The 12,835-nt window shown below is 35.7% G+C and overlaps 1 protein-coding gene across 10 annotated transcripts in view; it reads right to left on the bottom strand.

Annotated features, from left to right (window-relative positions):
• DOCK9 (dedicator of cytokinesis 9) overlaps positions 1–12,835 on the bottom strand; it is a 118,002-nt gene that overhangs the window by 14,185 nt on the left and 90,982 nt on the right. For 4 of the 10 annotated variants that reach the window (XM_031613746.2, XM_090129402.1, XM_090129357.1 and 1 more), the window contains 7 exons: positions 10,419–10,555; positions 4,515–4,630; positions 3,744–3,881; positions 3,272–3,454; positions 2,448–2,561; positions 2,089–2,304; positions 883–940 (listed from right to left, as the gene is read on the bottom strand). In XM_031613746.2, coding sequence (XP_031469606.1) covers positions 883–940; positions 2,089–2,304; positions 2,448–2,561; positions 3,272–3,454; positions 3,744–3,881; positions 4,515–4,630; positions 10,419–10,555 — 962 coding nt within the window. Of the gene's footprint in view, positions 1–882; positions 941–2,088; positions 2,305–2,447; positions 2,562–3,271; positions 3,455–3,743; positions 3,882–4,514; positions 4,631–9,865; positions 9,910–10,418; positions 10,556–12,835 lie in introns of all 10 variants that reach the window. The other 6 variants (XM_031613747.2, XM_090129377.1, XM_090129417.1 and 3 more) reach the window with 2 other exon arrangements.

Raw genomic sequence — 12,835 nt, 5'->3', positions numbered from 1 at the left:
AAAACAACCTAACTTCCTTTACTGAAATATATATTCGCCAAGAATTGGTTTTAGAATGTTCTAACATGAAACCTACCTCTTTCACCCATCCTGTTTAATTATTTCTTATTATATCAGATCGCTGAATTAAGAAGTCAGGCTATGTGGCCAAACTCTGTATTGTAAAAGCCTCAAGAGCAATCGATGATAAGTACAGAAGCACAAGGACTTGTACATATTTACTTCACCACTCATTCCTAGAAGGATTCTTTCTCCTCACTCATGGGAGTTGGACAACCAGTGGCTTCACTGAATGACTGCCTCAAAGGCACGTTTATGTCTTGCTCCTGGAAATACCATAGGTAGGACTGACTCCAAATTACTAACGGGAAGTAATTTCCATATGACAGAAGACAAAGTCACCCAAAGAACCAGAAATATGTACAGATTATCACTTGTTATTGGGTTTTGTTAGACTTGGTACTGTAACTTAAGACAACAGAGTTCTAGACTTGGCCACAGAGGAGCTTTTCAAATCACTGGAGAAGGGGGAATAGCTTATGTGAATAAGTATCCTGTAAGAGGCAAAAAAATAATGAGAGATCTGAGAAATTACTTAAAAAATAAGAATATTCATTGATAAAGTTGCTTAGAAAGGGTCTAACCAGGTATTAGCAACTGTTGTATTAAATTAGAAGTTTTTCCCTTCCTAAAAATTCTATTTTAGCTTCAGCTAAAATGCTGGTTCTCAAACATGTAAATATGCTGCTGTAAGTACACTACCCACTTAAGCCAGAATTTTTTGTTTACAACTTTCTCAGGGAAACTATTGCTATTCCTAAACATAATGAAAAGAAAAAAAAAAAAAAACACCCACAATTAAGTAGGATTTCAAAATCATACCTTTCCGTGTGAGATATTCTGCAACCAGTGCTGCTACATGAACATAGCACATTGCTGCCTAAAAGCAAAAACAGTAACAATTTTATAAATTACAGTCATAATGTAAAACTGTAAATAAAGTATATGTGAAGAGCCCTAGACTGGGATAATTTCTTAGGTTTTCCTTGTTTGCTGCTTTGAAGATAATGTAAAAAAGATAGTGTAAAAATTCTCCTCCTCACTTATGCAGAACAGTTACTGTGCAAGAGCCTCCCTTATCACCAGAGCACTGAGTAGCACTCAGTTGGAGACTGCCCACTGCTCACAAGCTAATGACTTTCATGCTGTAATAACACCAGGCAAATTTCTTTCAAGGATGTATTGGAAAGAATTTGCTTGGTACAATCCAGAAAACTAGATAAAAGGGGCAGAGTAGTCTACAAACATGAGATGTTTTCATTAAGTTGACACTGATCACTTTTCTTCAGAGAAAGGACAAAAAAGATTCAAGATTCAGCAAAATGTTTACATATGGAAGCTGAAGAATCTCAGACTCTGGAGCTGAAGAAAAAATATAACTGCCAGGGATTCTCTCTAATTCATACTTCACGTGGCACTGGACTTGATGATTTACAGGGGCTTTTGTGTAGCTGTACAGTCAAATATTCCATACTTTTAATAAAAATTAGTTATTTCCTCAGGTCTGTTTCTAAAAAAAACTAGACTGAAAGAGCTGGACCTGCTTCCATCAAAATGTAAACTACTGACAGAGGACTGTATACGTCTTCTGCATAGCTACTAGGCAGAATAAAAGAGTTACAGCAATAAGATGTAAGGCAGCAGCAATGATTTCTTGGAGGTACTTACTTGCTTACATGATAAGTGAAATAAATACATTTATGAAATTTGGTGATATGATGCAACATGATTTGTTTTCAAATGGAACAAACTTCCAGAAAGAAACAACATTCTGTATGCTTATATAAAAGCTATACATCAAGGCATACAAAAATCTCAACTCCCACTGCTAGAGCATTTAAATATATTCCATACCTTAATAATCAAAACTGGCTTAAAGAAAATATCTCATCAACCACTTAAATTAATCAACCATTCAAAATAAAAAATCATTATTATACGGTAATATCCACACAATGTATTTTCAATTTCAAGAAAGTTAAGCTTAAATTTATTAAGAAGATAAAAACAGTCTGATCTTTCTCTCACCTCTGAAAGATCCCCATTTTTAACATGGATCCTTGCCATGCTGTCTAACCACGTCTTCCTTAGCTCAGGTGTACTAGCATAAGACTTTGCCAAACTGTATTGGAGGTCTACAAGCATTTCTGGATCATTCTCATGCTCCTTCATCTGAGCTGTAGCCATCAGTACTGTACGAATACGTTTTGTTAAATCCTTTACATCAGAAGGGAACGTAGTGTGCTACAACATAAAAAGGTTTGTTTAACTATTACCTTTAACTATTACTCGCATAGCAGAAAAAGTTAAAATGTCACTGCAAAAGGTGCTGTGAAAAAGTTTTCAAGCAGCCTTTCTATGGTATAGAAAGAAGAATAAAGCCAGACCTTAATAATTTTGTCGTGATTGGCACAATTATTGATGATGGACAGGGACTGCTGAAATCTAGTTCCTCCAATTCCAACAACATCAGCAATTAACTGGCTTACTGAAATAATAACCTTGACAGAAACAAATGTCTAGTTAGTGCAAACTTTGTGAAATATCTTTGAAATGTACCTATGATGCAACTACAAAGACAGTTTTGTTCTTTTAAACAGAAAGATTATTCCTTGAAGTAAAATGCTATTTGACAGACTCTCACCTCCCCCCAAAATAAACAAACAAATGAAGAAATAAACATACATTTGTATGGCAAGACAAGCAAAAAAAAGGAGCTTTATATAAATTTAATGCACAAGCACCCTCTGGTCTAAAGACTGACAGCTAGGTGAACCAGGTAGAGCTCATAAAAGAAATGAATTATTGTTCCCAGCCTTGTCAGAACAATTTTTTTTTTTTTTTTAAAGCCTTTTCTTAATGTATTGCTGTTTTATTTTAGACTTTTAGGTGCTTACTGCTTCATCCTTTTCTCCTTTAGACATGACGCTGTATGCTACTTAACCAAAATAACATCTAAGTAACACACTTCCTACTCACAAATGATAATTTCCTACATAACACTGGGCCATTGAATTGCTTCGAATTATTTCCTTGTACCAGATATACTCATCTTACTCTTGGAACTGTACTGACCTTGCTCAAGTAAATAAAATATTTCCATCTTTATCCAACAGGACTTTGCCCTCCTGCATGCAATTGCCCACCTACAAGTACTGACCACACAATACTTTAAAACATGAAAAATAAAAAATAAAGAAAGTATACTAACTTGTAGATGTGTTCTAACAAAAGATTTCTTTCCTGTGTAATCAAAATTATTTCTCATTAAGAAGTACAGTAACTGCGAAGCTTCAGTACGAATTGAACTCAATTTGGAATTACAGTACTTCAGAATCTCATAGCACAGGGCAGAACACATATCAGCTCTACCCTCATAAAACGTAGAAGGAAACTGAGGAAAAAAGCAGAAAAGAAAGAAGGTATTCATTAACACCCCATTCTTGACAAAATAAACATCTTAAGAAAAATACAAGTCCCAAATGAATAGTCCCAAACAACTGAAAAAACAGTTATAGCAGTTCATGAAACAAAATACTTTTTATAGCAATTCAAACGATAATTATTCCAGGCTCTTTATGAATTTTTATTTGGAATTTTTAGTTCTCAAAGTCCTAGATAGTATATTTTTAGCTTTAAATCTGGATAAGTACTTGGAGATAAATTATTTTAAAACTCCTTACCTTAAAAATAAGTGCCCTTAAAGCAATGAAAACATTTTTCAGTGCTGTTTCAGACTGATTCTTTTGAAGGAAGCAGAGGTATACATCAAACACTTTTTTCATTAGTGGATTATGTCCATGATCTGTCAGTAGCTGATTCTTTAAATTAATAGAGAATTTAGGAATCTTGTAGTGCAATACATTTATACCATTCTAAAAACATACATATTTTTAAAAAGCAGGACATGAATTAAAAAAAAAATCTGCATAGTATTACTGAGACATTGAATAATACAAGCATAACTGAGGTTTAATGAGATATTTCTACCATTTCATTGATCTTGCTTATTAAGAAAGTGCTGTTAACTGATGAATGTCTCATACAAGAAGAGATCAAGTTTAATACACAAGCCTACACCTGAGTGCATCCAAATAACAATTATGGTACTGACATAGAAAATATAGTTTTACCACTCATATTAAGTAGATACTACAGTTTCCCGAAATATTGTTAGAAGATTAGGATAAGGAAGGAGCTTTTCCAACAGAATACTGATGATCAGTAAGGAGTACAGTGGGTAACTGAAGCAAAAGCATTTTGCTGCAACAGGTTATGAGCTGTTAAAAGCCACAATAATGAAATACAATACCAGAAATGCTAAAAAGTGCCGAGTTATAGTACTACAGTGTATGCTATGCAATTTAAAATAAAATTTTAAAAACAGTTTTGCAAAAAAAAAAAATAAATTCAGTATAATTATAGGAGATGTTAACATAAATTCAAGGACAAACCTTAAAAGCCATTGTGAATAATGACAGAGTATCCAGAATTGTAAGGCAAACTTCTGTGGCAGTGTTTGCTTCCAGTAAAGACTGGTGAAGAACGTCTGCATCTGAATGGCCATAGCCTACAAAAATTAAGTGTAAGTGCTTAGTGCACAAATTTACATGTATTTTATTTCCAAAAGACTTAAAAAAGATTAACAAATATAAAGCCTGACAGGAGTTAACATTCAATACAGAAAAATAATTAATATCCATTCAAATATTTGTCAAATATGTGCAAATAATTATTTTAGGTATAATTTGCACAAGATTATAGAATAAAGTACGAATGTCAACAACAGAAACAATAAATAGCAATGAAAACATTAAAATGTTTGATGTTTCATATATATGTATGCATATGCACAAATGTATATATAAAAATATATACTTATATACATGTATACATACATACATATATTCATAAAATAAATGCCTCAGTAGCATGGACTTACAGCTGAAAATAAGCATTGGTGATTTAGTGATGTTATAATGATATTGAATTCAATTGTTATAAAAATACAGAACACCAAAGGAATACATGCACTTATACACAGTTGAAGACCTAAGGAAGTAATTATGCTCTGTAGGAATAGCATGCAATAACTCCATGTTTAACCAAAATATTTTACTGACTTTGATTCTGTAATGCAATCAAATAATTTAAAAAACAGCATGCTTCAGCAATGGTTAAAATACACTGTTTATGTTTCCTAACACTGATCTTTCAGAACTGGATTGACAGATGTGATCTGGCTGCTTTACACAAATCTGGCGTGGATCATGTTAAAATGTTAGATCAACTTAGTCAACTTAGCATTGCTAAATCAATGAGAAGTATAACTTGAACTCACTGAGTCTAAGAGAAGAAGAGATGAGGTTCTTTTAGGCTGTCACCTAGCCATTTTTTCTGTACCCTTTGTAACCGTAGCTTAACTATGCAACTGCAGATACTATTTTTTTCCTCTTTCTTTATCCAAACTAAGTAGACCTACCATTATGGGTAGCTTTAAAAGAAAAGTCATGGTGTTTGTTTTTAAGAACAAAACCATGAGGAATGAACTTGAAACAAGCAAATAAAAAAGCTACAAAGTGTAGGAAAAAAAAACTGGTAAAACCTGCACTAGTGTATTCTACATGGAAAGGAGCCAGAATAGCCACCAGTTTCTGCATATTTACAGATGTTTTCTGTTAGGAAGTATACATCTCTTCCCAATATATATGCTTATATATGTATGTGATATTCTCCCTGCCTCCACCTCATCCTTTTCCTGTGTATTTTCTTTACAATTTCAGTTCCATTACCTCCTTCAACTCTGTAATGACAGAAAGAAACAACCAATATTTTGAAGCAAGTTTTAACATAACAGCCACTTCATTTCTGTAAAAAAAATTATTTCTGTAAAAAGTATTTTTTTCCTTAAATAAATTCAAGAAAAATCCTTTTTGACAGCAGTCACCTTTAGGTGACCAGTAGTCCTACAGTTTTAGTACCATTGAAGATATCAAGAGATGATGACTATTTTGAAAACTCCACTGAGGACAGGAAAAACACTGTTTAAAGAAATAATTTGTTTGTTCTTCTAGATATAGAGAAAGGTTATTATAAATCCTGTGTTCTAGAGTTGTTCCAGTTTTCAGGAAGAGTAAAAAAGACAACTCTGGTAATTACGGGCCTATCAGTCTCACGCCAGTGCCTGCTAAAATCAGAGAAAATTATCCTGGAAGTCATTGAAATACACTTGAAAGATAATGCAGTCATTGGTCTAGGCCAAAAACCGTTCACAGGGGGAAAAAGCTGATTAACTACCTCTCCTTTTATAACAAAATCACCTATCTGGTTGACCAAGTGAAGCCAGCTGATGTGATTTTTTTGGGATTTTACAAAAGTTTTCACTACTCTCACAGTATCCTTTTGGACAAAATGTCCAGCATACAGCTAGACAAGTACACAACAGGATGGGAGAAAATTGGTAGACAGGTTGGACTCAAACTGCTGTAAAAAGTGGGGTTACATCAGGCTGGCAGTCAGCCACAAGTGGGGATTCAACAGTGCTCCATTTTAGGACCAGTTCTTGTTAATGCTTTAATAAGTGAGCTCAACACAGGAACAGAATGCATACTAAGAAAGCTTGCAGATGATACTAAATTACAAGGAACTATTGACTCCCTCAAGGGTAGAAGGGCCTTGAGAGAGATCTAGAAGAAATAGCAGGCTGGGCAGTCACCAACTGTATGAAGTTCAACAAGAGCAAGTGACAGATTCTCCATCTGGGACAGGACAATCCTGGATATACGTACAGAATAGGAGATGAGAAGCTGGAGATCAGCTCCACAGAACAGGACCTGAGGATTCAGATCAATGGCAAAATGAATACACACTGAGTACACATTGTGCCCTGGCAGCTGGAAGGGCCAACCGCATCCTGGGGTGCATCAGAAACAGCGCAGATGAGAGAAGGGACTGTCTGGCTCTCTGTGCTGGCACGCTGGGTGCACAGATACAGCTAATTAAGATACAGCTACTAGAGAGCTGTGAAGATGACAAAGGTTCTAGACAGCAAGATGTAGAAAGAGCAGTTGAGGTCTCTTGATTTGTTCAGCTCAGGGAAAAGAAGACTAAGAAGAGGCCTAATGGAGGCCTACAGCTTCCCCACAAAGGGTCCAGAGGGGAAGACAATGATCTCTGCTCTCTGCTGATATCAACATAACCCAAGGGAATAGCAGGGAGCTGATCAGAAGAGGATCAGTTTGGTGTTAGGAAAAGGTTCTGCACCAGAGGGTGGTCAGGCATGGAACAGGTGCCCAGGGCAGTGGTCACATCCTGAAGCTGCTGGAGATCAAGGAGCGTCTGGACAACACAATCAGACATAGTGTTTGGATTTTGGGTGGTGCTGTGAGAAGCTGGGAGTTGGGCCTGATAATTCTTGTGGGTCCCTTCCAACTCATGATATTTCACTCTTCTGACCAGAAGCTGTAGCCAATCCACCACATTCCAAACAGTTCAATTTTTTTCTTTCCATAAATAATTTACAATAAACTAGCCTTTCATTATACTGCATTATTGCAGAAGTTTTGGGCAGGATGCAAACAAAGTAAAATTCAGTTGGGCTTCATTAGACGACATCTAACATATATGATATGGAGATCTATCTGGACATGCATACAAACATGCATTTAAAACTATCTAAGAACTCTGAAAATAGAATAATCTTTAATGACAATAGTTGACAATAACTGTAAACTGCTAATACAGATGAAGGTATATCTCTTCTTATTGCATGTTCATTTGCATGTCACTGTGTTATACTGAACTTCCTCCTCTCCTTTAACACAGATGACACACATATGGATCCATCTTCTTCCTGTTTCTTCTGAGGCTTCAGAAATTTCAATAGAAGTCTTTTTTTCTCCCACACTTAAGTCACAAAACTATACTGAAATTCCCCACAGATCTGAAATATCACCTATACCATGATATCAGTTCTTTTCCTTGGATCAGTAATTAGAAAGGGAGAAATTAAGTTTATAAATTCCATTTACAGACAATGTTGTTTCTAAAATCACTATCTTTTGGCATGAGAGCAATGATTTCCATCATATACATCCTAACTATGCTAGCATACATGTTATCCAAAAGATTTATTAAAGTTCTGAACAGCTAGCAGTGTGCCCAGGCGGCCAAGAAAGCCAACAGCAGCCTGACTTGCATCAGAAATAGTGTAGCTAGCAAGATGAGGAAGATGAAGCCAGCTATGGTGAGGTTGCACCTAGAGAACTGTGCTCAGTTTTGGGCCCCTCATTGCAAGAAGGACAGTGCAGCACTGGAGCGTGTCCGGAGCAGGGCAGCAGAGCCGGTGAGGGTCTGGAGCACAAGTCTTATGAGGAGTGGCTGAGGAAACTGGGGGTGTTCAGTCTGGAGAAGGGAAGGCTCAGGGGAGACCTTATTTCTCTCTGCAATGACATGAAAGGAGGTTGTGGCGAGGTGGGGGGTTGGCCTCTTCTCCCAGGTAACAGTGATAGGCTGTGAGGTAATGGCCTCAAGTAGCACCAGGGAAGGTTCATTTTGGAAATTAGGAAGCATTTCTTCTCTGAAAGAGTGGTCACGCACTGGAACAGGAGTCACCATCCCTGGAGGTGTTTAAGGAAAGGGTAGAGGTAGTATTTTGGGACATGGTTTAGTGGAGAATATTGGTGGTAGGTGGACATTGGACTGAATGATCTTAGAGATCTTTTTCAACTGTAATGACTCTATGATTCTATTCTATATAAATAATACAGATGGAGTGATGACAACACAAAACTATAAGTCAGAAAACAAGAACAAAAGACATAAAAATCCATTTAACATGGCTTTCATAGCAACATGTTTTCACCTTAGAAAACCATGATCAATACAAAGTCTAACATCCTTATATATATTAAATATACAGCATTAAAAACACTGCTATCATTTAACTGAAAATTAACTGACTGAGACACTGCCTTTGATAATTCCTTCAAACTAGTTGGAAAAGAACAGAAAGATTATTCTTACATAAGCATGCATTTATTAAAATCTTTCAGCTCACTGTCCTTAAAATCAGTCAACTTCATTGAGCTTTGTGCATAAAGTCCAGAAGCAACCAGGCGATTTATTTCCCAGAGAATTTTTTTTAAATCAATATTCCTATACAGAATATTTTACCATACAGAACATGTAGTCATACAGTGTGAAAGCTCTTTTGTGTATCAAAAAACATGTAAAAATTTGTAGAAGCAGAACTGATACAGCAGGAATACAGCAGCAGTAGACTGCTTACGTGAAAAAATATTTTCCACAACTATATAGTTTTATGAAGTTTTTAATTCAAAGAATTGTATGCTTTATATTTAAAATGATATGAAAGTACATTTATAAACAGGGTGTTTTTTTTGTTTTGTACTGTTAATTTTCCACTAAACTGCGTGGTAAGTCTTGTGTAATTATGTTAACTGTTGCCTTATGTTACAAATAGTGAGCTAAAAGATTTTAAGTATCTGTAGGGGACAGTTAGAAATGCTTTGGGAAGTCAAGAAACGAGTATAGTGTAAGTCAAATAACTGCTTTACTGCACACCATTCTTTTCAGACCCAGTTGTCCAGTTTATTTTACTGGATTAGTCAACCAGTTTAATTGTTTTTGAAGCTGAAGATTGCAAAATGGTGCTTCTGAATACTTTACATACAGCATAACTTGCAATTTAAGAGCAGCATATTTAAAAAGATAGAACATAAGCAGATTTAGTTTTCAATACAGCAGTCTTACGGAAGCTGACTTCAACCTGATTAAATCTTACCATTGTCTACAGAAATTCCAAGAATACTTGATATCTTTCTCACACTGAAAACAGAAAAATCACTTCATTATTGGACGCTTTTTCACTTCCAGACAAACTAAATCATGGGCTTCACATTCTCTGTAGAAATTCTAAGAAGCTTATTTCTCCTGAGGAGATGTCAAAACATGGAGATATGGTCAAAGTGTTAATTTTTGTTTTCAGATTAATCATATACCAAGTTGGAGAAAAAAAATGAAGCTTTATGAAGCAAATAGAAAACAACTAAACTCTGTACTCTGTAACTATGTGTCCAACAGAGCAGAAGTGCACGTAGTTGAAAAGAAAAAAAAAAAAAATTAAAATATAGTATTGTTAACCATGCTCCATGTTATGGCATCACCAGCATTAATTGTTTTATCACAAAGCAGGGAACAGACCATCCAGTTTTTCCAGTTATTTGCTTGACCTAGAATAACAAAAGTCATTGAAATGCACTGGTGTGGCTCTGGGACTTGTCTGGTGTTGTGGTACTGGTTGAAGATGATGATTGTTACCATGTCATGAGACTTACTGTGGTTAAAAGTGAGAGAGTTATCCAGGCTGCTCAGCTGCTGTAATCTGGCATGCATCATTCCTGTTCTGTTACGGGAAACAGGCAATGTCTGAGATTTTCGATCATGAACTATGGATCCCAACCCCTCCTGGTTCCTGCAAGATGGGTGAAATGGGATAGAAGCAAAAGTTAGACATGTCAATCAGCAGCAAGATAGGAAGTGTTAGTTAAGCAGCTACAGCACAAGAAGTTTTATAGAAAGAGTCATAATGCAACCTATTTAATGTTTTACTTACAAAACAAAAATAGGTAGCTTAAAAAAAAAGCATCACAGCAAATGCTTTCCTAAAAATCTCAAAGCACAACAGCAAAAGCACACGAGTAGTTGCTCTGAATGTGCTAGATTTACTTCAGAGCTCTTGCACATGTAAATATTTGAGAATACAAAGATTCCAAAGATATTTGGAACCCAAAACCTAATGTAAAAATTTTAGAAAAAAAGCTAGAAAAAGACACATGGTGGTAAAATTAGAAAGCATACATGCAACAGGAGAAAGGAATTAACTGAGGTATTATTGCGGACATCTTACCCAAGCAGGAAGGGAGAAGAGCCATACACTTTGTTAAACTTGCAGCAATCAAGTGAAGAGAACAGAAAGGTGATCTGTGTTAGCAATCAGTACAGGCTAAATTCCTACTGTGTACCACCACCAGAGCTAATGAAAAATGACAACCAGTGCCTGAATATTTCCCTGTTCCTTTTCATTCTGTGTCATTTGTGTATTTTAAGAGTATGTTGACTGTCATATACTTTAGTGTAACAACATGAAAGACTAGAAAGCTACATTAATTGGGGAAATTCAGTACTTCTGCAGAACACAAGTGATTTCTATAGCTTAAGTCTTTTTTTAGCATAACATGCACTACACAAACTAAGCAATCAGTAAACAAAAAGGAAGGAGGGTGGTTCTTTTCTAAAAACTAGTCAAAGGAATTAAACATTTTTTTGGTTGGTTGGTTTTGATGTTCATTTTTTAAAATATTTTTTAATATTTTCATCATTTTTTACAAAACGCCTAAAAATTACAAACTTCTGTAAGTGCAGAGTTTCGAGTATATTGGAGCACAAAGGTTAAAAATCAAAGCCCTAGGAAAGACAGATTTGTTTTGGGTGCTGATTATTATTTATCTTTTTTAAGTTGTGTAAACATGGATGAGATCTTTTCCTGAAAAAATTCCAGGAAGGTAGTCATGTTTGTTGTTTGTAGAAACACACTCACATACCACTGAACTTAAACCAAAACGCTAAACATCTTAGAATACCTTACCATCCAAGCTCTGCAATTTCTCTCTCACCAAGCTCTAGAGGACCAGTATTTGAACCCCACAAATTTATTTATATCAGGACATCGTGTATACCACAGTGTGAAGCCTAAACAGATCACTATGTTTTACTCTATTAAAAAAGTACTCTGCATGAAAGAACAGATTAATGCAAATATATTCAAATACTTGAGTACGAGGGCTGCTCCAAAAGTAATGCCTCCCATTTTATGATGTTAGCCCAAATTGCAAAGTAATTTATAATAAACACAAGACATCAGGGACACATGGTGGTTGCATGGCAGCAAAGGCTGAACTTTCCCACCAATGTTCCATTCCATGCTGTGACTGTGTGACAGATGGCAGCAGAGGAGAAGTCTGACAGAATGACATCCGACATGGAAGCACGTATGAAGCAAAGGAGTGTCACTGAATTCCTCCATGCAGAAAAAATGGCACCCACTGACATTCACTGATGCTTGCTGAACATTTCTGAAGACTAAATGGTGAATGTGAGTACATTAAGACAGTGCTGATGAGTTTCAGCAGTGGGGACAATGGGTCACCTGCACTGGTGCAGATTTTTATGAGTGAAGCACGCAGGCTCTTGTTCACTGCTGGTGAAAATGCACAGCTAATGGCAGTGACTGTGTTGAAAAATACTGTTTTGTAGCTGAGAATTTGCTCTACCAAACAGTGCTTTTGTGCTTTTTGTATCTATTGTTGTTTTCATGAAATAAATAGGAGGCATTACTTGGAAAGAAATACATACTATATACATATTTCTAAGATTTTCTCTTAAACAGCAGCCAATGGGAACCATACAGGTACCTAGAAGTACTTTGGACTTTGAACTGAAAAACAGCAGAGTAGAAATGTCTACTACTCACCTTTCATTGAAGGCACTTTATTAAATTTCTATAACATTTCAACTGACATTGTTTTATGGCCGAGTGAATAAATCAAAAATTAAAATGATAAAACTTCTTCCCCAGAAGACAATACTTCAAGGAAAAAACTCTTCAGTAAAAAGATAGCAGGAGGGGTGGGTGAATTGCAAAGCAATTTATAATAAACACAGCACACAATATTCTGTATCCTCTCTAGAAGTC

The sequence above is a fragment of the Phasianus colchicus genome, chromosome 1 (assembly GCF_987193195.1).
Source record: "Phasianus colchicus chromosome 1, bPhaCol1.hap1.1, whole genome shotgun sequence".
NCBI classification, from domain to species: domain Eukaryota; kingdom Metazoa; phylum Chordata; class Aves; order Galliformes; family Phasianidae; genus Phasianus; species Phasianus colchicus.
This window is presented reverse-complemented; position numbering and strand designations above follow the sequence as displayed.